This window comes from Eptatretus burgeri, chromosome 12, assembly GCF_056783735.1.
Source record: "Eptatretus burgeri isolate ZD-2024b chromosome 12, Ebu_testis_v1, whole genome shotgun sequence".
Lineage (NCBI taxonomy): Eukaryota > Metazoa > Chordata > Myxini > Myxiniformes > Myxinidae > Eptatretus > Eptatretus burgeri.
The window spans coordinates 60,802,026-60,827,348 of record NC_140972.1 but is presented as its reverse complement, the minus strand read 5'-3'; the positions used below and the strand labels follow the sequence as shown (position 1 = coordinate 60,827,348).

The window sequence follows — 25,323 nt, the reverse complement described above, 5'->3', positions numbered from 1 at the left end:
AGGTGATTAAAAAAGTACTTACCTCCTTTAATTCCGTCCATATCCAATCAGAGTTGGTGAAGACACCGGTGGCTGCAGAGCCCAATGCAACCACCATCGCCCCTGCAAATTGGTAACCAACATGATTATTACGATTTTGTTTGTCTACATGCACATTGGACCGGGAGTTGGTTATGAGTTCCGTCTGCAGAATTTTATAAGGGCGGTAAGTTGTGCCCCTGATGCAGTGTCCCCTGGTGGTTCGGACAAAAACTTGGAATTTGGCCAGCGTACCAACGATGACTCGTATATCCATCAATAAAAAAGACGTGGGATCAATCAAAATCACCAACTCATGCTCGCAGATGAGTCTCCAGCATAATGTCCATTGAGGGACAGCACACAGTGATGTAACGCCCCGCTTGTAAAACACCAATCTGATGGTTTATAGTTGGGGAAAAAAGAAATGAACCCAGAATAGACACCTCATAGGTAAGTGTGCCAACTCTGCACCATCAAATCAGACACAATTGAGATTCAACAACAATCAAAACGATTTCGCTACCAACTTTTGCATGCACATCATTCAACACAAAAAGCTCCATCGTTGAAGGTCTACCAGTCAGTGTTGCAGCATTGACAATCGCACGCGGATTGAACGTGTGGGCGTAGCAGAGCGCATCTGCCAGGACAAGACGGCCCTCGGCATCTGTGTTGTCAACCTGGAAGCAGAGCAAATACAAACACCCATGAGCACAGACAGCTTTATCATGTTTGCACAGCAATGATAAACAATCATATTAAATATCAAATAATCCTTACCAATGGAAAATTTTGCGAAGCAAAATATCAAAAAGGCAAAAACAAAACAAAACAAAAAACCTGAATAGTCTTTCCGTTAGTGGCGGTAACCACGTCTCCAGGTTTCGTTGCTTTTCCGCTTGGCATATTTTCGCAGAGCGGGGTGAGACCTGCCAAACAAGATTAAGGTAAAGAATTGTTGTCAAATAAACACTTGGAATGTCATACAAACAACCAGCTCATGGCGAATCCAATGTCATGATACACGTTGCCAAGTATCAAATGAAACCTGGAACACTGTAACCTGTTTGGAAACAAATCAAGACCATTGCCACTCCATTCCAGAAAAAAAACTCCTTGAACACAAAAACAGGGAAACAGACCTAGGATGAGGACATTTGGTCCGTTATGCCTGCGTCATATCCACACCCCATTGGTGTAATTTATCAATTTGTAAAAAATTCCCTCAGCATGGGACAACCACATCACTTTTAGAATTGGAAGTCATTTAATATATCCATGCAACTGGCACACAATAGCCTACTGTATTTGAAGACCATGGCATCATTAAAATCCACAAGTTAAATCGGCAGATGGGACAGCCAGCTTTTGGTCCACATTTTGAGGGTGACACGCGACATAGACGTTGCAACACTTGCATGCAATGCACCATGATGGCGATTTTAATTGGATTTAACTCCAGAGAAGTACTAATAGTCCGGGAGCCAACCTGTGTACGAGGCTGTTTTAGGGTTGGACCTTACAGCCTCTGCTATAAAATTTTACACCCCCAGGATGTTTAGATATATGTTTGCAGTTCATGAAAACCAATGTTGGCAATTCATAAGCTCTTGCGAAAAATTTTGGCGGACGTTTTTGTTTGAGGAAGATTTGAAAAATTTGATAAAACAGCAATTGTCAATAAAATTTCTAAAAAAATTAAAAAATCACATTCATGAAAAATAAATGTGAACTAAATGTAAGAATTCAATCAGTACATTGTAAAATGACAAAAAAAAAAAATTGCCTTTGTGGAAGTAAACCTCGTAAAAGTACATAATTTTGTGAAAAATGCCTTAAAAATAACGTTTTTTGAAGATGGCCTTTAGAACTTTTCTTATCATAGGCAGATGCTGCATTAGAATACTAATTTCTCTTAATGTGATATGAACATGGTATCCATGGCTAATTAAAACAGCAAATTTGAGTGAGTTCTATCAATTTTTAAAGAGAAAATTAACATTTTTGTCAACCAAAGTTACCCCTACCCCCAAAATCCTCTTACTCTATTGAACACAGTTCGGTTAAGGTTTGCTGGATCCAGGTTGGGTACTTCACAGTTCACTCTTCCAAAGGAAAATTCAATGGTGTTTGGAGTGACATGGCCCTGGAGCAGACATACAACAATGAAGGGAAGACATCTCTGTTCAAAGGCATATCTCAGGCACCAGCTGCTCAAGATAAATATGTGAAGACAGCACCATTTCTCACAGCTGTATCAGAGAACATAAAGTCTATGGCTAATCTAGGCCAACAGGAATCTACTCATCATGGAGAAACACATAAGCAGGCAACAGAAGAACATATGCATGTTGAGGAGATCAAGAAAGTGATATGCCAGCAGATGATAAACCCATTCCAGTGTAACAACCAAGTGGATCTGCTCAATAGAGCAACTGGTGAGAAGGATGCTTCAAAAGACTTGGTCCATGCTCAAGCTAAGGGCATGGAAGCCATTATGAAAGCAGAAGAGGTGGTCTCTATTAAGATTGAACCACTGAAGCTGGTAACTTTCTCCTCACAGAAGAAATCAAACCCATCAAGGAAACAGAGTTTAATCAGGATCTATCAAGATGAGACTGCAACTACACGTGTGCTGTGTTTCTATCGAGATGCCGACCCAGTCACAAGACAGATTGCATTTTCCCATGAGTGGACAGACTATCCATCATCCCTGTTTGAGGTTGATCCACGCTTAGCACAGGGGTTTGTAATGCGCAAAGGCAACAAGTCTGATTTCGTGGCAGTGCTAATTGCTGAAGCTGAGCAGGATGTTGTTTTACAGCTGCCATCATTACCACAGAGTGACCTATACACAGTTTATCTGGTAGACACAATGGCATTTGTAAATAAATACCAAAAAATGGGTGCAAAAACATTTGGTGAACTTCCCCAGCTGTATCTTCGCAAGCTCCTGCAGTTGAAACCTGAAATGTGCAACTGTGTCAACATCATTGGTGATCAGTATGATTTTGATGATAGCCATATTTGAAGGGTGATGAGCAGCAGAGGAGAAACCAGACAGACCAGGCAAGACAATTCTCACCATCCAAGAGTCTAGAAATTCTGAACTGGAATTTACTCATGAAGAATCCAAGAAATAAAGGAAATCTTCAGAACTTCATTGGCACTTCCCTTTGTGAGAGTCCTGAAGCTATTCCGGATAGAGTGACCATCATTCTTGGTGGTATGATGGAAAACAAAGGTCACACTCTTTCCATCACATCAGCATCAAGTTCAGTTCTGGACTTACCTTGTGAAGAACATGAGGCAGACACAAGGATTATTGCTCATCTTGCATATTGTGTGGAATATCTTGATCACCATCGAGCTGTTGTGCATGCATCAGATACAGACATAATTATGCTGTGTATATATCACTTCTGCTGCTTGAACACATTGCAAGAACTCTGGATACAATGGCAGAATCAATACCTACCTATTCATGAGCTGGTAGAAGTGTTGAGCAAGAAGTACCAGAAAATCCTCTTGATGTCGCAGCTACACTTCTGTGCACATATGTGTTGTGTGGATGTGACACAGTGAGCTACCCATTCAGAAGGGGAAAAGAAGAGGTCAGGTCAGGTATGGGAGCATGTGCCAGAACAGCGCGTCGCTGCGTCCACTTTCCGCCGGTACTCCAGGGGCCTCCGTCTGGCCATCCCCCAGGCAGATGCCAGGCCCATCCCCATCTCCTTGAGATGATGGTCAACCTGCTGCAACCATGAGGCACGTGGTCGGCCCACTGGCCTCCTCCACTCATGAGACTCCCTCGCTGAGAGAATCTGGTGAGCAGGATCAGCGTCAGGAAAATGAGCCACATGTCCATACAGCCGCAGCTGACGCTCATGGACTATGCAGATAACAAATCTCATCCGAGTCTCTCTCAGCAACCGCTCGTTGGACACAAAATCCGACCAGCGATAGCCAAGGATTCTTCGAAGAGACCTGGTACAAAAGGAATTAAGTCTCCGTCTCAGATCCTTGGTCAAAGTCCAAGTCTCGCACCCATAGAGCAAGACTGGAAGTACCAAGGACCTGAAGACTCGGACTTTCATCCTCCCGCACAGGTACCGGCAGCGCCACACCCCATGATCCAGTGAATCCATGACTCCCCAGGCCCGACCCAGACGTCTATTGACCTCCGGCTCACAACCTGCGGAGACATGAATATCACTGCCAAGGTAAGTGAATCTATCCACGACCTCAACATCCTCACCACAAACAGACACAGACAGGACAGCAGCATCCAAGATGTCACCGAAAGCCTGGATCTTAGTTTTGACCCAAGAAATCCGTAATCCCAACGGCTCCGACTCCTCATTCAGCACCTCGAGGGGCCCCCAAGAGGATGTCTAAAGTCTCCGCAAAGATGACTGCATCATCTGCAAAATCAAGGTCCGAGATCTTGACATTGCCAAACGATGCACCGCAGCAATCTCTCAGACATCCTCCCTAAAATCCAGTCCATACAAGTGCTGAAAAGTGTGGGGGCCAGTACACATCCCTGACGAACTCCAGTAACAACTGGAAATAAGTCAGAGATGGTACCACCACATCTCACAGCACTCTCAGTACCAAAGTAGAGTTCAGACATCAGATCGATCAGTTTAGGTGGCACCCCATGAAGACCAAGAATCCTCCAAAGGGCATCACGATTCACTGAATTGAAGGCTTTGCAAAAATCAACATCGGCTGCAAGCAGCACCTGCCAAAACTGTCTGCGTTTGGTGAGGACCCGAAGAGCAAGGATACGGTCAATCGTTGACCTTTGGTGGAAAGCCTGACTGCTCTGGATGCTGGTGCTCAAGCAGATGGTAGAGAACCCTATCAAGAATCATCTGAGCAAAGACCTTGCCCGGCACTGAGAACAGCGTCACCCCTCGGTAGTTGTTGCAGTCCTGTCTATCACCCTTCCCTTTCCAGAGAGGGACAACAAGGCCCCTCTTCCAGTCAGTTGGGATGATGCCAGTGTTCCTGTGAAAAGAAGAGCGGCACAGGTTTCTCTGGGACTGATAGGAAACCTTCCCCACCTTGTTGATTTTGGAAGAGATAGTGAAATGGCAGCAACAGAATGTGTCATTGATGAGGCCAGAGTATACTGGACTGCTCTGCATGGCCAAAAAGGGTTCAGCTGTTTGGATACCCTCAGGCAGCATATGTTTGTCTCTTCAAAATTAGACCTTAGGTCACTGCCAGCAACAGAAGATGCGTTTTACTTCCTTGTTTTAAGAGCATTGTATCAATTGCTTCTGTATAGACGTGCACATCTCAGTGACCGAGCACTTCCCCCAGCCACAACATTTGGCAGAACCCTTATCAATGGAAAACTGGTCCCAATTCTCATGTCTAAGCCAGCCAAGCCAAACATAGACAAAACGGTGTCTTGCATGTGCAAATTATCCAAATGTCTGAAACGATGTTCATGCAAAAAGGCTGCTGTGCCTTGCTGAGTGACATGCATATGCCTTGGTCAGAGAGGTTCATGTGGTGGAGTTGTTTCAGAGAGTGACTCTTCCTCTGAAGAGGATGTTTCATGTCACAATATTGTGTTAATCCATTTCTAATTTTATCTTCCTTAAAACCATGGCATGTAAAAGTATGTTCTTGTTCCTGACCCCATTGATAGCAGTCAAGCATTTCTGAGTTACATAAATCTTTTGTTGTTTGACATATAACCTTGTCAATTGTAGGTAGGTTAAATCTACACCAATTGTGATATAGGAAATGAACTCCTCTTTAATATGAGGGGTCATTTGTGTATATAGGTTTAGTGGTTATGATTTTAGGACAATATGAATTACCCCTACCCCCATCCTACATCTTCGCTTTTGCCAACATTTTGTTATCAGAGGGGGCTCGCAAAAGTGTTGACTGTGTTGTTGCGCAAGAGTTTCACCATTGCCAACATTGGTTTTCATATACTCAAAGGGTGTCTCTTTATGAAAATCAACACAAAAATTTTATAGCAGACCGGGCAATTTTTTTTTAATTTTGATCGGTTGGCTCCCGGACTATAAACAAAGACCAGGAAGCTCATTCCAAACTGGGCTACACTGCCATCCCTCGGTCAACCACACTCAGCGTTCCATGGAGGCTTCCCAAAGTGCTTAAGCGTCTGAGATTAGATGAAATTAAGTGAAGCCAACAGTGTACAGGCTAGTTTCCTCTTCATTTTAAACAACCATGTTCGGTAACTGTGGCCAATAGCGTTTGTCATGGCAATATCAAGACCAATTTTGAGACTGAATGCTCGTTCTACCATAGTCTAATCATAAGTGAATCAGGTGAAAAAAATTAAACAAATTATGGTAACAAGTTGAGACAGTTTTATTCACCTGCAAGCTTTTATAATCCCTCATGGTCTTTCACTCCTCTTTTTTCCCCACCTTTGGAATAAACTCCCATACTCTCTTCAATCCCATTCTTCCCTCCAGGCCTTCAAAACAGCTGTTCACCACCACCTCTTACCATCCCCCATCCAAATCCTCGATCTTTTCTACCCCCGTTAATCCACCCCAAACCCACCTCATTCAAATTCCCTGCTTTCCTTCCTCAAAGTCCCTGTAAAGTGCATCTTGTATACCCCGTGTTCCCCGCCCAATCCCTGTCCCCTCCACGGATCTCCTAATGTCTCTGTTCCCCACTGTTTTGTCCTTCCCACTCCCACCCCTCTCGTCTCATGCCCCTCTTGGTGTGCGTTGTGTGTTAGCTCTCATACGAGCCTCGACAATGTATACCAAAAAATAAAAATAAAAGGTAATCTCTATTCTGTTTAACGACACGTTTCTATCCTTCTGGAAGTTGGAGACTTCCATCTGCACCGTTGCCAAGTTCAGTTGCTTATGTTCACATGAAATTCATCCAGTGTCCAAAATCACATTCCACTTTAGGTCCTCTTTCACATGGGTTCATGTCGGGCAAGTACGGAGCATGTCCCAGTCCGTCCCATTGCCATTGAAGCTGGCCAAGTAGGTTCCAATTGCAAATGTTTATCACCGAGGACCTGGAAGTCTTTGGTGAAGATGTAATGGATGGACTCACTTTTCATAAATAAAATACCAAACACCGCAAAAAAATCTGCACAAGTCCGGCGACAATCAGATATATGTATTTAGTTTTTGAAAAAATATGAACAAGACCAGGGCCTTGTATTGGGTGGTTACCCAATGCAATCATCATCATCCGTTGCTCTGGCACCCATTTTACAACTGTCCTATCTGGTAATACTCATTCTCCACAAGTCCTTGGAAACATGTCTAAGCATCAATGCTACATACCATCACCCACCCCACACCTTCCAGTTTCTGCTCCAATCTGTCCTCTTAATGATTCAATTATCAACATCATATAATGTTTCATGCCTTAGATGGCATTTCAGATCAAATGTTGTGCAATGTGAGAGTGCACTGCAAACAGGGACAGAGGTCACGATAATAGTCATCGGGTAATGAACTGTTTTAATACACCAAACACCTAAAACTAGGCAATCAATAATGCAGATTAAAAAAAAAACAGCAAAAATGAAAATCCTCATCGAGGATACAGCACTTTACATTGAAATAAATAAATAAATAAATATGTACGTGGTGGAGATACATCCATACATTGGGACCATACTCTGTGCAGAGCGTTGGTGCTCCCTAAGCAGTCTCCTTGGCAATTGGGCACAATCCTGGACGGGTCACCACTCCGACACAGGATACCAGCAAGCTGGCACTCATTTTACCGACCTCGGAAGGATGACAGGCAAAGTCATCCCCACCTGGTATAAATTCAACAGCTGAGCAGGATTTGAACTCGGGATCCTAACCATTAAGCCAACACCAGGCATGGTGGAGATGGTCGGTTAATAATAAATGAGAGTGAAGTTCAAAAAAAACTTGGACAGGTTGGGTGTGTGACAAGAACAAATCGATTAGACATTTGGTGAAGATCTGGATCCGAGAATATTATTAAAAGTGATTCTTCACCATCGAGAGCTCGATCCAAAAACGATGTATGGCATGGACATCTCAAAAGGTGATGGACGGGTCATGATGAAATGAGGTGGATGAGTTGTGTAGGTGACAACAACAAGCCGATTAGATTTTGGTAAAGGTCTGGATCCAGATTTGGCCTATTCGTGGGATACAAAACGTAAACTGTTCAGCCTGGCGGAGTTATGCACTCTAGCGATTGCTGTTCTAGTTGTAACTGGTATTGTGCTGCTACAAATCTCTAACTCAACGGCATAAAAACCATCAAACCAAAATCCAACCTTTCCATACAATTCTAATAAAAGTCAGCTGTTAAAAAAAAAGATTATTCTGAAAAAAAAAGAAGTACCAATCAGCAACATTGGAAAATACTTTAAAATCTTCTTTGAACCTCGGAAGAAGTGCCTAATTACTAATTTTGAGTAAAGTCGTGCGGTGCTGTACCAATGATGTTGATCGGAAGTTTGAGAGCAACTGCTGTAATGATGGCTGAACAAATCGTCGCAGCTCCTCCCATATCAGCGCGCATATTGTCCATTCCTGCTGATGGCTTCAGAGAAATGCCACCACTTCAAGAACAAGCACACAACAGTCAGATATCAAATGAATAAATAAAGCAGCACTAAACAGCATTTCAGGAATGTTGCACATTCATTACAATTTGGAAAATTTGTGGGGTTGCAATCATCACCTTAACCTTTTCAACTATTCAGAAAAAAAAAAAATTTTCAACAAGAGAGGTCAGAGATTCTTCTTCTTTTATATGAAACACAAGGCTGTGGGGCAGCATCATTAGTTGGGAGCACGGCTGTGCTGCTGATGCAATGCCCACCGTACGTTAGGGCAGGAATTTGGAATTTGTTGAGGGTGTTGGCGATGGCTCGCCTATTCTTCACGAAGGTCACCGAAGGATCTTAAGATTCACCAACGAATGCCGGCAGCCGGGATTCCAATTTTCACGTCAATCAGAGGAACGGCACACACATTGATGAATCACCCTGCCTGTGAAGCACCAGGATGGCAGTTTATAGCTGGGTCGCGATTGAAACCCAGGCTATACAGCTTCGAGGCGAGTCGTGGATACCTCTTGGCCATCCTGCCAGCACAGTCAGAGATTGCTAACCAAGATGTCTTTTTCTGGACTTGAACCTCGGAACTTCACAAAAGCACTGTGAAAGTCCAATAACATGTAGTAATCCGTCATTTGGTCACATTGAAGTGGTGAGCAATTTCCTGTTTTGAACTTCGCCCTCTTCAATCGTATTTTATAAGCCACATGCTCAAACCTGGTACAATCACTAAAGCAATGTAGAATTGCAGAACAATTCAATCAGCCCTGCTTTGACTCAGCCCGAAGCAAACTGCAAAATTTCACCTTCCTACTCATTACTCCACCCCCAACCCCCGAGTTACTGAAAAACTGCATACTCGAACCCAATAACTTTGAATGGACCAAACTTCAACTGGCTTCTCCTTGATTCACAGTGAAATGGTGTTCAAAACGTCAACTTCCGATGAGGAAGCGTGTTCGAGTCATAATGCAGACACACAAACAGAGATGCAGCCGATAGTGAGTCTACCGTTTGGAGTCGAAACTTTCAGTCAAACAAACGTTCAAACAAAATATACAGAGATGCAGAAAACAGAACTTCTTACAATGACAATCATGAAACGAATAACCCAAGACATGCCACGAGGACAAAATGTGTAAATTTCTGCAAGAGTAAACTGTAACTGCAGAAGCGCGTTGTAAAGTTTTGACCACACCTGTCAAATGTGATTCCTTTTCCAACAAGAACCAGCGGATCCTTCAAATCGGAACTTTCTCCGTGGTAGTGAATCTCCAGGAAAACCGGAGGTTCTTCCGAACCGCGAGTGACACTCAAAAATGCCCCCATTTTCTTCTCTTCAATCCAAGACTTGGACCTGCCAGGTGGAAGGAGGCAGCACTTTCATAGCCAATCAACAAAATTTCTCAATATGCATACAAACACGCTCGACCGACTCCAGGATATCGAACACGATCACGTTACAACAATAGCAAAAATAAATTTAACTAGAACTGCCACATTATAACTGCTGGCAGTGATGACCGGGTACCAAGGCGTCCCACTTTGATTGGACACCTGACCCATTACGTCCTCTTTATTCAATTTAATTCAGAACGGGATTAAAAAAAAAATTAAATTCAAATCAAATGAAAGACCAAATAAAATAGGTCCTGCATTGGAGTAATCAGAAGGAACACGAACAAGCAAAAAGCAAGGATGAAGTCATCAGGAGGAACCTGGATAGGATTCGGGTTTCAGCTGCTACTCCTCCACCATCGAACCGATTTAGGCACTGCCAAGTGAACCTTATTTAAAAAAAAAAAAATTAAAAAACTAAAAATAACCCAGATTCAAAAAATTTAATAATCATGCTTGCCAGACCATGCGTCCGATCAAGTTGAAATACAAAACGTATATTTCCTATCACTACGAGATCATAATTGTGACATTTCACATCAATTGATGCAGCGACTCGAGAGAATTTAAAAAATATTTTCCTTCAATCCAATATTGAATCCAATCCAATCCGGTCGACCCTGCAGTTCTGGATCATCCTCCAGCAACCATCAACGAGGACATGGTGAATCTCCTTTGCCGCACCGCCAGCGTTGGAATACCAAGTCCAGCGATGAGCTTGTGGGTGATGAAACCATGAACCGGCCACCCTCACTCCATGATTTCATGCAAAGTCAAGGAACTTAGTGCTATTCTGGTTCATAGTTCCTGACCCATGGGGACCAACACATGTCTCATAACCATCCCTATCAGTTCCAGTCGATGCATTGAAATCCCCCAAGACAAGAATTGTATCTCGTCTGGGGCACTGATCAACCACAGACTCGAGTGTGGCGTAGAATACATCCTTCACGGTGAGATCACTCGCCTCAGTCGGAGCATAAACAGAGACCAGGGAAATGACACCTAAGGAGTGACGAATCCTTAATCTCATAATACGCTCGTTGACCGGTGTTACCTCAATTATCATTGGAGTCAGCTTATTGGACACAGCTACAGCAACTCCTTGGGAATTTTGGTCCCGAAGGCTTTGCCCCAATCCCGTCATCCGGTGAGCTGCCCTGCGAAGGGAAGCTGCACAGGAGGTACTCCCACGGAGTGGGTTTTCAGATTTTTTTGCGTTTTGCAGAATGAAGGGTTTTGCGGTGGCCGAAGTGCAAATCCTGCCACCAACATCCTAATAAGAAGTGACCCAACTGCAGGAGGACGTCCGCAGACACAGTTGGGCACTAGATATGGATGGCCGTTGGCTCACAAGGAGCTCCTCCGCCCTTTGACAGGTTTTGTTTTTAATCCTGCTGGGTGTCCATATCCAAACACCCTCCTCACCAGAAAACCTGGTGGGGGAGATGGTTTTGTCGCCGACAACCCGACCATGGAACAGGTTAGTACAGGTTTACATGATACCTGTAGCAGGTCACAGACCTAATCTGGCCTGACCCGACACATTACACGACAACCTGTGTCAAAAAAATGAAATTTAACAACTTAACTGTGGCTTGACTCCTGAAAAGGCACAATGACACTGGCAGTGTGAATCAAAAAGAGACAAGGATCAAAAATGGCTTTGACACATTGAGAAGACTGAAATTTGAAGTTCCAACATCTCAACAAGAGAGCGACATAATCAATCTATATTAAGAGTCCTTGGGGTGAGTGTGATCAGTCACATTGTTGCCATTCTGGGGGAACAAGGTCTCCATGCATGTCGGCCTCAACAGAAGCCATTTCTGAGAATGGTACGCTCGAATTGGGCTCTGGAGCATGGGGATTACACTGAAAGGCAGAAAGACATATCTATTTATATTCTTCGACAAGTCGAAGGTCATCCTGTGTGGTGCAGATGGCCAGCATTTAATTCGGCAACAGGCCGGAGAACGGAATAATTTTTAAAATTCCCTAAAGCACAAAATAAAAAGATGCTCACAAATAATATTTTCCACTCCTTCATGAGCCTCAGCCACAAAAACAAAATAAATAAAATAAACACTTATATAAAGAGACATGTTGATGGTTCTCTCTCAAATTATAACCAAGGAATACGAGGCAAACTCACAGGTCAGGCGCAAGTAGCATCAATGGTCATGAAATTCATGGGACCTCACCTTGCATAAACTTTCACTTGGTCCTTTGCCACCTTCAGTTTTTCCTGGACCCTCTCTGCAAATATGTTGGGCGTCATATGATTGGCCGGTGCCTCCATGAGCAGCCGTGCCAGGTTTTGGCCTTCGGCTAACAGGATGCCTTTCCGCCACGCATCAGCACCAACACTGTATGGCAATACGGGGACAGAGCGAACGCACATCCATTGCACACTCAGGGTGTCAAAGAATGCTGCATAATGCCTTGTAGCATATCTCAAGAACAAAACTCACATGCAGGTAAACTACAGGCAAACAGGCTGGGATAACAATAGTTTCTATTGCCCCAGTGGGTTTTCAACAAGAAGCGAGTTCGGTGCCAGGCCTCAAATCGGGGAAATGACCTGTGGTGATACCAATCCATTGCCATCCTCCATCACCGCCTCTAGAATCTCATTTTATTGCATTCCATCTTTATTCCTATGCATTTGTAATCAGGTAAAGTTATACACATAGATTAAGGTTTCAATTGTTGTATGCCATATGGTAAAAGCAATAGATTCAGCAGAAGTTAAAAAAAAAAATTAATAAATACATAAATACAGTATTAATACTGGTCAAATAAATAAATAAATAAATATTGCCGTCTTGAACTTTCACCAACACAAATGGCCTCGGTAATTACAGAGTCAACCGTTTTCGAAACGGTATCGCTACAAAACTGCACATTCGTAACTGCACACCTGCCAAGCAATGAAACGGACACCTTGGGTTTCTTCTTCTGTTTAAGCTCATCATAGAAGTACAAACTGAGCAGTGCGCCCTCTGCGGCAGCCTGTGGGTCTCCGCATGGGTCCACCTGCACTTCTTCCACCTCAAGCTCCTGCATCTGCTTGCATCCGGCTACAGAGACAAACAGCAGCACTGGGTGAAGCAGAGATAACAAACTCCTCCAGTCTTCGATATGGCGGCATAATCGGCAATTTTCACATCCAAAAGTTACATTTACATAAAAAAAAAAAATAAAAAATAAAAAAAAAAACTGGCATGCACCAAATCATTATGACAGATAGAGATAGTGTACAGCCTGTGGCTACTCGTTGCATCATTTTCTAGGGGAGCCACTGTGCCGCTGATGCAGTGCCCTCAATTACAAATACACTGGTACTCATTTTGCTGACCTCGGAAGGGTGACAGGCTGAGTGAACCCCAGCTGGTGTTAATTCAGCTGGTGTTTGAGGGCTCAAACTCAAGACCCTAAGATCTCAAGTCTAGATCTCAAGATCTCAAGACCCTAAGATCTCAAGACCCTAACAAATCAACAACAGGGTTATTATGGCAGATGTCGACCCCCTTTTCAAAGTTTTCACGAGCAACCTTTAAAATTGTGCCGATTTCCCACTGCACGAGCGCTTCCTTAAGTAACACAATTACTTTGCATAGAAAGATAAACATCACAGAGTATATTAACAAGCCTCATATAAAACACAAGAAATCGAACACAAATATACTCTGTGGAGCACCCCATGGAGCACACTGATGGACCCCGTGGGTCAGATCCCTCAAACTAAAAATGCCGAGTTGACTGCAAAGAGAAAAGCCACACCAATAGATGGCGCCGCTGGGGGGAGATAGATGTAATGCCATATTGTGCCTCGCCTTTGAGCTGTCTCGCCTGGGTTTGAATCTCGACCCAACTATAAACTGTCGTCCGAATGTTTCACGTGCTCGCAGATGTGTTGGTTTGTGCCGTTCATCGGATGGCAGTTAAGCCGGAACACCCATCTGCCGGCATTCGTCATCGGTCAACGTTAAAGAACCCACGGTTTCTTGCATGAAGATGAAGCGAGTTATCATCAGCACCATCAAAAATTTAAAAAAAAATTCCTGCCCAGACCGCAGGGAGAATGTGCTCTGATCTTCTTGGATGTCCTCAATACCGAGTTGCAAGGCTTGCTATATCAGAGTGTGGTCGTTGATTTGTTCAGCAGCTGTGGCTACAGAGAGAAACACAAAAACAAATTCACGTTCCCGGGTTGCCCACACATCATATGTGAACAACCATCTTCTGCTACGAAGGGCAACTACAACTATCGTTTCACTACAACAGGAACAATGGGATTGGCAGCATGAATATGTGACGCTCAGACACATGAGCATGATCAATCCACATGTTCATCAATCATACAACGACTGCAGTAATAACTACAGAATTTACAGAACACCTTGAGGTCTTGATGAAAAGTTCATGGGAAGGGTCTTCCAAGTTCTTAGTTTGCGTTTCTGAGCACGATAAATATTTCCTAAGAGCCGCGATTGTGTCGGAATTTTGATATTCCCTCACCGGAGAGCACGGGCGGCAAATTTGATTGGTTGAGACGGCATATTATTTTGGCCAAAGTAATGCAAAACTGGAGGGAGCAGGAAGGCGATTTGTGTTCGAGTGTTCAAAATATAAAGTTCAATTGAAATCGGGATGTTCCTCAATCAAAGAGTGACATCTGTAGACAGATCGAGAAAATGAATCAATTTGAGGTCAGCCCCCTTTCACTTCATGTGCGAGGTAATAATGTTCTTATTTAAGCCTGGTGTTGCCTTAGTCCTTAGGGTGGCTGGTTTGGGATCTTTAGGTCCTGAGTTTGAGGCATGTTAGCCGGTGAATTAACACCAGATGGGGTTGACTCAGCCCGTCATCCTTCCAAAGTCGGCGAAATGAGTACAAGTGCACTGTTATAAGGGCACAGCATCAGCGGCATAGTCGCGCCCCAACAAAATGACAGCCATCCGGTGAAGAAGAAGAAGAAGGCGAAGAAGGAGAAGGAGAAGGAGAAGAAGTTCTTATTTGACAATGATGACAAAGGTTGACAAGATGTACATGCATGATATTTTTACCTCCGCCACCGAAGGTGAAACAGGTTATGTTTTCACCCCTTTCTGTTTGTCTGTTTGTCTGTTTGTGTACAGGAAATCTCAAAAAAATCTTCGATTTTGCAAGTATATTGGTCAGTCGATTTTGTGTGTCTGCCTGTGTGTGTGTCACCTACAGGTCACAATCTTAAACCAATCTTCACCACATGGTGGACTATGTCATAACGAAGAAGCCCATTGTTTTTGATGTCAAAAGGTCAATATAGTCCGAAGGTCAACAACTCAGGTGAGATTTCTAAAATCCTCGATTTTCATCCGATTGACTTGAAATTTGAGGAGGATTTACATTTCAGGTTACTGAATTCAAGCAGGAAATTATTTGAAGTCAACATGGACCAAAAGGTCAACACAGGCCTAACATCAACAACTAAGGTGGTATTTCTGAAATCCTCATTTTTCATCCCATTGACTTGAAATTTAAATAGGATTTGCACATCAGGTCACTGAATTAAACCACCAATTATTTTGGAGGTTAACATGGGCCGAATTTCTAAAATTATCAACATTCATTTTTTTTGAAAGGATGGTGCTCTGCACGACGTCGTCTTCTTGCTTGATACTTAAGAAATCTTTAGATTTCGTAAGTATATTGATGAATTCCGTTTCTGTGTCAGGTCAGGTTCGATCTGTGACCTGCTACAGGTACCATGTAAACCTGTACTAACCTGTTCCATGGTCGGGTTGTCGGCGACTAAACCGTCTCCCCCACCAGGTTTTCTGGTGAGGAGGGTGTTTGGATATGGACACCCAGCAGGATTAAAAACAAAACCTGTCAAAGGGCGGAGGAGCTCCTTGTGAGCCAACGGCCATCCATATCTCGTGCCCAACTGTGTCTGCGGACGTCCTCCTGCAGTTGGGTTACTTTTTTATTAGGAGGTTGGTGGCAGGATTTACACTCCGGCCACCGTAAAACCCTTCATTCCGCAAAACACAAAAACGCAAAAAAAAATCTGAAAACCCACTCCGTGGGAGTACCTCCTGTGCAGCTTCCCTTCGCAGGGCAGCTCACCGGATGACGGGATTTTGGCAAAGCCTTCGGGACCCCCGATCTTTGATGATAGGAGGGAAACAGCGGGGTAACATCCCTGGGTCAGATTGCGGGAGAGTGTGTTGGAGTGGTGCTGAGGTGTCGTCCACCAGACGGCGGTCTCCTTGGGTTAACCTGAGGCGGTCCCTTCGGGTGGGTGCCTGGAATGTCCTATCCCTAAGAGAGGATGATCACCTGTCTCTGTTATCATCTGAGCTCAAGCGTTTGGACATCGGGATTGCAGCTCTCTCTGACGTTCGGAGACCGGATTGCGGCGAGATAATGGTGGTTGGTTGCACCTACTACTGGTCTGGTCGCTCTGATGGTTACCATACACAAGGAGTTGTTGTAGCTGTGTCCAATAGGCTGACCCCAATGATAATTGAGGTAACACCGGTCAACGAGCGTATTATGAGATTAAGGATTCGTCACTCCTGAGGTGTCATTTCCCTGGTCTCTGTTTATGCTCCGACTGAGGCGAGTGATCTCACCGTGAAGGATGCATTCTACGCCACACTCGAGTCTGTGGTTGATCAGTGCCCCAGACGAGATACACTTCTAGTCTTGGGGGATTTCAATGCATCGACTGGAACTGATAGGGATGGTTATGAGGTGTGTGTTGGTCCCCATGGGTCAGGAACTATGAACCAGAATAGCACTAAGTTCCTTGACTTTGCAAGAAGTCATGGACTTAGGGTGGCTGGTTCATGGTTTCAGCGCCCACAAGCTCATCGCTGGACTTGGTATTCCAACGCTGGCGGTGCGGCAAAGGAGATTGACCATGTCCTCATTGACGGTCGCTGGAGGATCATCCAGAACTGCAGGGTCTACCGGAGTGCTCAGTTCCTCGATACTGACCACAGGCTTGTTGTAGCAATTCTAAAGCTGCACCTTAAATCCTGGAGAATGTTACCATCCCAGCCTAGGCTGGATATTGCCAAGCTCAGGGATGAGAGAGTAGCTAAGGAGTTTGCGAACAGGATGAGTGGACACTTGGGGGGTCTGGGTGCTTTGGGGGGTCCTGAAGAGTTGTGGAGTGCCTTCAAGACCACCGTCCTTGATGTTCCGGTGGATGTCTTGGAACTCACCGCAGGGCAAAGAAGAATTTTGTCTCGCAAGGGACACTGGATACCATTGACCAGAGTCGCAGGGCCAGGCTGAATGGCAGAGCTGAGCTGTTCAGGGAGCTGAGGCGTAAAACTGTACGTGCACTGAGGGTGGACAAGGAGGCCTATGTGCGAGGAATCTGTGAGGGGGTAGAGCATCACCTGTCCACAGGTGATGCTCTTTGCTCAGATAATTCTTGATAGGGTTCGCCACCATCTGCTTGAGCACCAGCGTCCAGAGCAGTCAGGCTTTTCACCAAAGAGGTCAACGATTGACCGTATCCTTGCTCTTCGTGTCCTCACCGAACGCAGATGAGAGTTTCGGCAAGGGCTGCTTGCAGCCTTTGGTGATTTCTGTAAAGCGTTCGATTCAGTGAATCGGGATGTCCTCTGGAGGATTCTTGGTCTTCGTGGGGTGTCACCAAAACTGATCGATCTGATGTCTCAACTCGACTCTGGTACTGAGAGTGCTGTGAAGTGTGGTGGTACCATCTCTGACTTATTTCCAGTTGTTACTGGAGTTCGTCAGGGGTGTGTACTGGCCCCCACACTTTTCAGCACTTGTATGGACTGGATTTTAGGGAGGATGTCGGAGAGATCAAGCTGTGGTGCATCGTTTGGGAATGTCAAGATCTCAGACCTTGATTTTGCAGATGATGCAGTCATCTTTGCGGAGACTTTAGATATCCTTTTGGGGGCCCTCGAGGTGCTGAATGAGGAGTCTGAGCCACTGGGATGACGGGTTTCTTGGGTCAAAACTAAGATCCAGGCTTTCGGTGACATCTTGGATGCTGCTGTCCTGTCTGTGTCTGTTTGTGGTGAGGATGTTGAGGTCGTGGAGAGATTCACTTACCTTGGCAGTGATATTCATGTCTCTGCCGGCTGTGAGTGAGAGGTCAATAGACGTCTGGGTCGGGCCTGGGGAGTCATGGATTCACTGGATCAATGGGTGTGGCGCTGCCGGTACCTGTACGGGAGGACGAAAGTCCGAGTCTTCAGGTCCTTGGTACTTCCAGTCTTGCTCTATGGATGCGAGACTTGGACTCTGACCAAGGATCTGAGACAGAGACTTAATTCCTTTGGTACCAGGTCTCTTCGGAGAATCCTTGGCTATCGCTGGTCGGATTTTGTGTCCAACGAGCGGTTGCTGAGAGTGACTCAGATGAGATTTGTTACCTGCATAGTCCGTGAGCATCAGTTGCGGCTGTATGGACATGTGGCTCGTTTTCCTGACGCTGATCCTGCTCACCAGATTCTCTCAGCGAGGGAGTCTCATGAGTGGAGGAGGCCAGTGGGCCGACCACATGCCTCGTGGTTGCAGCAGGTTGACCATCATCTCAAGGAGATGGGGATGGGCCTGGCATCTGCCTGGGGGATGGCCAGACGGAGGCCCCTGGAGTACCGGTGGAAAGTGGACGCAGCGACGTGCTGTTCTGGCACATGCTCCCATACCTGACCTGACCGTTTCTGTTTGTTTATTACTTACGAAATCTAAAGATTTCGTAAGTATATTGATGCCTTCCGTTTCTGTTTGTTTGTTTGTTTATTTGTTTGTATGCACGATAACTCGAGAACGGAAGAAGCTACCAATGTCAAATTACACCACGTGATTCAGGAGGGTGATGGCTCGCGCTGATTAGATTTTGGTCAAAATCGGTCAAAGGTCAAGGTCACAGTGAGGTTAAACATAATTCCATAAATTCATCTGGAAAAATGGGGTATTTTTGCTTCGCTCGACGTTACGAGTTCGTTTTAACTTCAATTTTAATTTTGTCTTTGTTTTTCCGATCGCTTCGGACGCTTAAAACTCGGTTGTCGAAATTCTGGTAAAAATCGGATGTTTTGGAGACGTTTTAAGATTGTATAAAAAATATTTCACTCGCGCGTCACGGGTCGTCACGTGATGCAGTGCGCTCGAGCAGACGCGTCGTTGACTCACGTATGGTTTTGCCTGTGCGCGCTGAGGGTGTTTTCGATAAAGATGGTGTTTAGAAGTCATTTTTTTATCCCATTAAAGGTTATCGTCGCATGCCTGACTCGCTGAGCCGTCGGATTATGTAAAGATTGTTGGTGGTTGGCCGAATATTACGGTTTTGTGACTGATAAAATAATATAAAATAATTGCGTGGAGAAATGGAGATTTTTGCTTCGGTCGACGTTACGATTTTTGATGGTTTGGTACAGATTCATCGTATAAACTTCTGGTTTGTATCGCTACCTTCTCTCGAGACAGCTTTTATGAGACAAGTTCAGAGGTCAAGTTGACGAGTTCGTAAGTACCAGTCAATGACTGCTTGTTTTTTTATTTTTATTCTTTTTTTTTTTGCACGATTGACGGTCCGATCTGATCGAAACTTGCCAGGAATATTGCTGGTGACCCGCGGATGTGCCTTTTCAAGGTTTGATATTAATCGGACGAGCAGTTCCCAAGTTACGGCCATTTATCTGTCGACCAATGACAAGACATGGTGCTCTGACATCACAATTAATGTTTCTTACTTACGAAACCTTTAGATTTCGAAAGTATATTGATGGCTTCCGTCCTCTGTTTGTGTGTTTGTTTGTATGTGTGTTTGTTTGTGTGTTTGTTTGTGTGTATGTTTGTGTGTATGTTTGTGTGTATGTTTGTGTGTATGTTTGTGTGTATGTTTGTGTGTGTGTTTGTGTGTGTGTTTGTGTGTGTGTTTGTGTGTGTGTTTGTGTGTGTGTTTGTGTGTTTGTTTGTGTGTATGTTTGTGTGTATGTTTGTGTGTGTGTTTGTGTGTGTGTTTGTGTGTGTGTTTGTGTGTGTGTTTGTGTGTGTGTTTGTGTGTGTGTTTGTGTGTGTGTTTGTGTGTGTGTTTGTGTGTGTGTTTGTGTGTGTGTTTGTGTGTGTGTTTGTGTGTGTGTTTGTGTGTGTGTTTGTGTGTGTGTTTGTGTGTGTGTGTTTGTGTGTGTGTTTGTGTGTGTATTTGTGTGTGTGTCTGTGTGGTTGTGTGTGTGTGTGTGTGTGTGTGTTTGTGTGTGTGTGTTTGTGTGTGTGTATGTGTGTGTGTTTGTGTGTGTGTTTGTGTGTGTGTTTGTGTGTGTGTGTGTGTTTGTGTGTGTGTTTGTGTGTGTGTTTGTGTGTGTGTTTGTGTGTGTGTTTGTGTGTGTGTTTGTGTGTGTGTTTGCGTGTGTGTTTGTGTGTGTGTTTGTGTGTCTGTTTGTGTGTGTGTTTGTGTGTGTGTTCCTGTGTCTGCTTGTGTGTGTGTTTGTGTGTGTGTTTGTGTGTATGTTTGTGTGTGTGTTTGTGTGTGTGTTTGTGTGTGTGTTTGTGTGTGTGTTTGTGTGTGTGTTTGTGTGTGTGTTTGTGTGTGTGTTTGTGTGTAGGCACGATAACTCGAGAACGGAAGAAGCTACCAATGTCAAATTACACCACGTGGTTCAAGAGGGTGATGGTTAGCGCTGATTACATTTTGGTCAAAATCGGTCAAAGGTCAAGGTCACAGTGAGGTCCAACATAATTCCGTAAATTCATGTGGAGAAATGGAGTATTTTTGCTTCGGTCGACATTACGAGTTCGTTTTAACTTCGATTTTAATTTTGTCTTCGGTTTTTGCGATCGCTTAGGACGCTTAACACTCGGTTGTCGAAATTCTAGTAAAAAAAATTGGATGTCTTTGGAGACGTTTTAAGATTGTACAAAAAAATATTTCACTCGCCGCGTCACGGCTCGTCACGTGGTGCAACGCGCTCGAGCAGACGCGTCGTTGAGTCGCGTAAAGGTTTTGCGTGTGCGCGCTGAGGGTGTTTTCGATAAAGATGGTGTTTAAAAGTCATTTTTTTATCCAAATAAAGGTTATCGTCGCATGCCTGACTCGCGAAGCCGTCGGATTATGTAAAGATTGTTGGTGGATGGCCGAATATTACGGTTTTGTGACTTTGATAAAATAATATCAAATAATTGCGTGGAGAAATGGTGATTTTTGCTTCGGTCGACGTTACGATTTTTGATGGTTTGGTACAGAATCATCGTAGAAACTTCTGGTTTGCGTCGCTACCTTCTCGAGAGACAGCTTTTATTGGACAAGGTCAGAGGTCAAGTTGATGATTTCGTAAGTACCAGTCTCTGACTGCTTGTTTGTTTGTTACTTACGAAATCTAAAGATTTCGTAAGTATATTGATGCCTTCCGTTTCTGTTTGTTTGTTTGTTTGTTTGTTTGTAGGCACGATAACTCGAGAACGGAAGAAGCTACCAATGTCAAATTACACCACGTGATTCAGGAGGCTGATGGCTAGTGCTGATTAGATTTTGGTCAAAATCGGTCAAAGGTCAAGGTCACAGTGAGGTCAAACATCCAAAACATTCGATTTTTGATGGTTTGGTACAGAATCATCATAGAAACTTCTGGTTTGTGTCGCTACCTTCTCAAGAGACAGCTTTTATTAGACAAAGTCAGAGGTCAAGTTGACGATTTCGTAAGTACCAGTCTATGACTGCTTGTTTGTTTGTTTGTTTGTTTGTAGGCACGATAACTCGAGAACGGAAGGAGCTACCAATGTCAAATTACACCACGTGATTCAGGAGGGTGATGGCTAGTGCTGATTAGATTTTGGTCAAAATTGGTCAAAGGTCAAGGTCACAGTGAGCTCAAATATTAGATTTTTGATGGTGTGGTACAGATAACTCGAGAACGGAAGAAGCTCCCAATGTCAAATTACACTATGTGATTCAGGAGTGTGGTGGCTCACGCTGATTAGATTTTGGTCAAAAATCGGTCAAAGGTCAAGGTCACAGTGAGGTCAAACATCCAAAATATTCGATTTTTGATGGTTTGGAACAGAATCATCTTAGAAACTTCTGGTTTGCGTCGCTACCTTCTCCAGAGACAGCTTTTATTAGACAAGGTCAGAGTTCAAGTTGATGATTTCGTAAGTACCAGTCTATGACTGCTTGTTAAGTTGTCACTTTGTACAGTTAAGAGTGTGTGCGTGTGCATGTGCGTGTGCGTGTGCGTGTGCGTGTGCGTGTGTCGATTTTCTCAGCGGTCCTTGAGTATATGTCCACGAAACATTTTGACATGAAAGATAATCACCCAAGGACTGAACCTATAAATTTGGGTGAACCTGGATCAAATGATGACGTCACGAAAAATTCACAAAGTTTCAAAAAATCCCAATCATTTACATGGGACGAAATTTCAAAAAATCATTTCTCCGCCATTTCTTGTTCAATTGCTTAGATATTTAATGTGCTTATGTAGGGTCATAATATGTTTCACCCTGCCATGTTTAAACCGGATCGGATCCAGATTGTGACGTCACAAAATGTTTGAAATTTGCATTGGAAAGCCCATTTACATGACAAAAAAATTCTTAAAATTCGAAAGTTTTATATTTTTCGCTCAAACTTTTAGGAAATGTAAAACATACGATTGGCCATTAGCTGACGTAATTTGATCAACTTCCGGTTTGTATTCTGGATCCCATCAGCAAAAATGTGTCATAATTTGGCCATTTTTGAAAGCGCGTATCTCCATCAATTTTTGTGATATGTGGCTCAAACTAGGTGAGAATGTAGTTCAGATATTACTCTTTCATGAGATATCCAGGCCTTCGTTGTGACTGTTCCGGTTCAATAGTTCGCCTGACACCTGACACCGAAAATTCGTCTATCGCGCTCAGGCGCCAATGGCACTATTCTGCAAACGTGATGTATTATTTTGCAGTGCAGGCCAGTTTTATTAACAATGAAAGGCCCTCCACATCGTACCAATCCATTATGACGTTACCATCACGCAGGTGTGTCTATTTTCCGTTTTCAGTAAGAATTTTGCTTGTTTTTATGTGGAGGAGGTGGAGGTGATGATGGAGTTTTTGACTTAAACCATTGACATCACATTCCACATTCAAATGTTGTTCATGATGGCAACTGACTGAACTGTAAATGCTGTTTCTTGTGCTGTATCCGTGTGACTGCAATGAAGTTATAATAAATTTTCAAACAACTTCGACAACTTCCTCACTCCATGAGTGATTCATTTGTTTGTTTGTCTGTCTGTGTCTGTCTGTGTGCAGGATATCTTAAAAAGTCATTGACGGATTCGGATGAAATTTTATGGACAGGTTTGGTGTGTGACAAGGAAGAATTGATTAGATTTTGGTGAAGATCCTGATCCGGATCTGATAAAATTTAAAGTGATTATTCACCATTGAGAGATAGGGCCAAAAACGATGTAGAGAATGATATTTCAAAAATGTATTGGGCACGATATGTTCTCGTGGATCAGGCATGAAGTGGCGGAGGTATGCGCTCCACCGAGTGCCCTTCTAGTTTTTTAATATAATCACTCAGAAGAGTAATTTTAGAAGAAGTAGGAGTGCAACACAAATGGATAGGCATCCGGCATACTGCTAACAAATCCAGAGCATTTTAAAGGTTGTGAAACTTCCTAATGAGAAGTAAAAATTCTCGATCATACCTGCTACGGCAGCTCTCACGTTCTCTTTCGCTTCATCCCATTGTTCCTGTTTGTCAATCCCGGGAGATGGTTTCCCCAGGCCGACAAGCACCACGGCCGCAAATTCCTGCAACCACAGAAAGAGAGGATATTCATGTGTTTCGACAAACCTGTCTCGATCCTCAAGAGAATGAACACAAAATACACCAGTTATATTCTATTGCACTCAAGTTCCTGTAACACCAAACATCAGGAGCATCTTGCAGCGCTATGAAACAACCCAAAAATCCTGGATGTTGCACACACCTCATCAAGTCCATGAAAAGTCCTGCTTTTCCCCTTCTTCAAGGGACATCCAGATCTGATTAAAAAAAAAAGAAACAAAAGCTGGAGGTGTAAAACATAAATTCAACACTCACTATAAATTTGGCAAGAATAAATGGATATGTCAACTTATGGTTGTGCAGGCCAACATCCCCTTTCAACAATAGCTCTTTGTTGGTAGCTACAAATTCCACATATAGAGAGCCAATATTCTTCTTTTTCTTGCATATGGCATCTTAGCTGCCGGGAAGCTATCATTTTCTTGGGGCGTGACTGTGCCACTGATGCTGTGCCCCTATACCAGTACACTGTTACTCATTTTGCCAACCTCGCAAGGATGACAGGCTGAATCAATCCCACCTGGTGTCAATTCAGTGGATAACGGGACTCAAACACAGGACCCAAAGATCCCAAGCGAGCCACCCCAACAGCTAAGCCAACACCAGACTTAAAAAGAGCCAATGAACAAAGGTGAGACCTTATTGTATCGGGTTTACATTTTCTTTGCCACACCATTATTTCTGATGATAGATGATGTCGAGACTTTAACAAAGTATTGTTACGTTTGAGGGGGGGGGTATGCATTCAAAGGGTAATTAGGATGTTTAATTAGGTTTGCCATGCTGTTAGAGTTTACCAGGATCTCGATGTAATAAGTAGCAATTCAGTGGTGATAAGTTGTCTAGTAAATGTTCATTTCTTCAAGGGGGAAATGATAAATGTCACGTAATTAGATAGGGACACGGGATAGGGTAAGTGTGTCTGCGTAAACCCCTTTTGGTATTCTCTGAAGACTGGCCGTGACGTCACAGGACAGTGCAGCGGATGGCTCCGCCCCGTGATCACGATTGGCGGAAGGCGATGGCGGTGGGCCAATAAACGGCTCGATTGAAGTGACGAGGACAGAAGGATAAAAAGGTTCTGTTCGGGGTCGAAAAGGAAGAAGAAGAAGATTACAACCAGAAAGATCGTGGTTTTTTTTGGTGTGGAAGCTGTGGCGGCAGAGAGCGTCCTGGTTGTTGGGCTGAATCGATCGTGTTCTTGATAGTGTCTGGGAGCCTTGCCGAGCCTCGCTTTGGTTGGCTCTGGGGTTCTGCTGACTCGGAGTGCGGGGTCGGGCGGCGGGCGGACCTGCCTCCCTCTCCTGCTCGCGGCTTGGCGCCGGAGCTGGTTCCCTGGCGGCTGTGGGTGGACTTGGGCCAGGACCAGGAGGTCGACAGCACCGCGGTTTCTCCTGCCCCCCTGACGAGAGCAAGGCCGGCTCGGCCGACGCCGATCCAGGGACAGTTGCGTCCACACCACGGTCCAGCCTGACCACCAGAAATAGCT

The 25,323-nt window shown here is 44.1% G+C and overlaps 1 protein-coding gene across 10 annotated transcripts in view; it reads right to left on the bottom strand.

Moving 5' to 3' along the window:
* The window catches only part of LAP3 (leucine aminopeptidase 3), a 110,573-nt gene that overhangs the window by 5,443 nt on the left and 79,807 nt on the right, over positions 1–25,323 (bottom strand). For all 10 annotated transcript variants that reach the window (XM_085848180.1, XM_085848173.1, XM_085848174.1 and 7 more), the window contains 9 exons: positions 23,977–24,031; positions 23,692–23,797; positions 12,930–13,089; positions 12,211–12,375; positions 9,807–9,965; positions 8,484–8,608; positions 862–950; positions 599–701; positions 23–102 (listed from right to left, as the gene is read on the bottom strand). In XM_085848180.1, the coding sequence (XP_085704306.1) occupies positions 23–102; positions 599–701; positions 862–950; positions 8,484–8,608; positions 9,807–9,965; positions 12,211–12,375; positions 12,930–13,089; positions 23,692–23,797; positions 23,977–24,031 (1,042 nt within the window). The remainder of the gene's footprint in view (positions 1–22; positions 103–598; positions 702–861; positions 951–8,483; positions 8,609–9,806; positions 9,966–12,210; positions 12,376–12,929; positions 13,090–23,691; positions 23,798–23,976; positions 24,032–25,323) is intronic.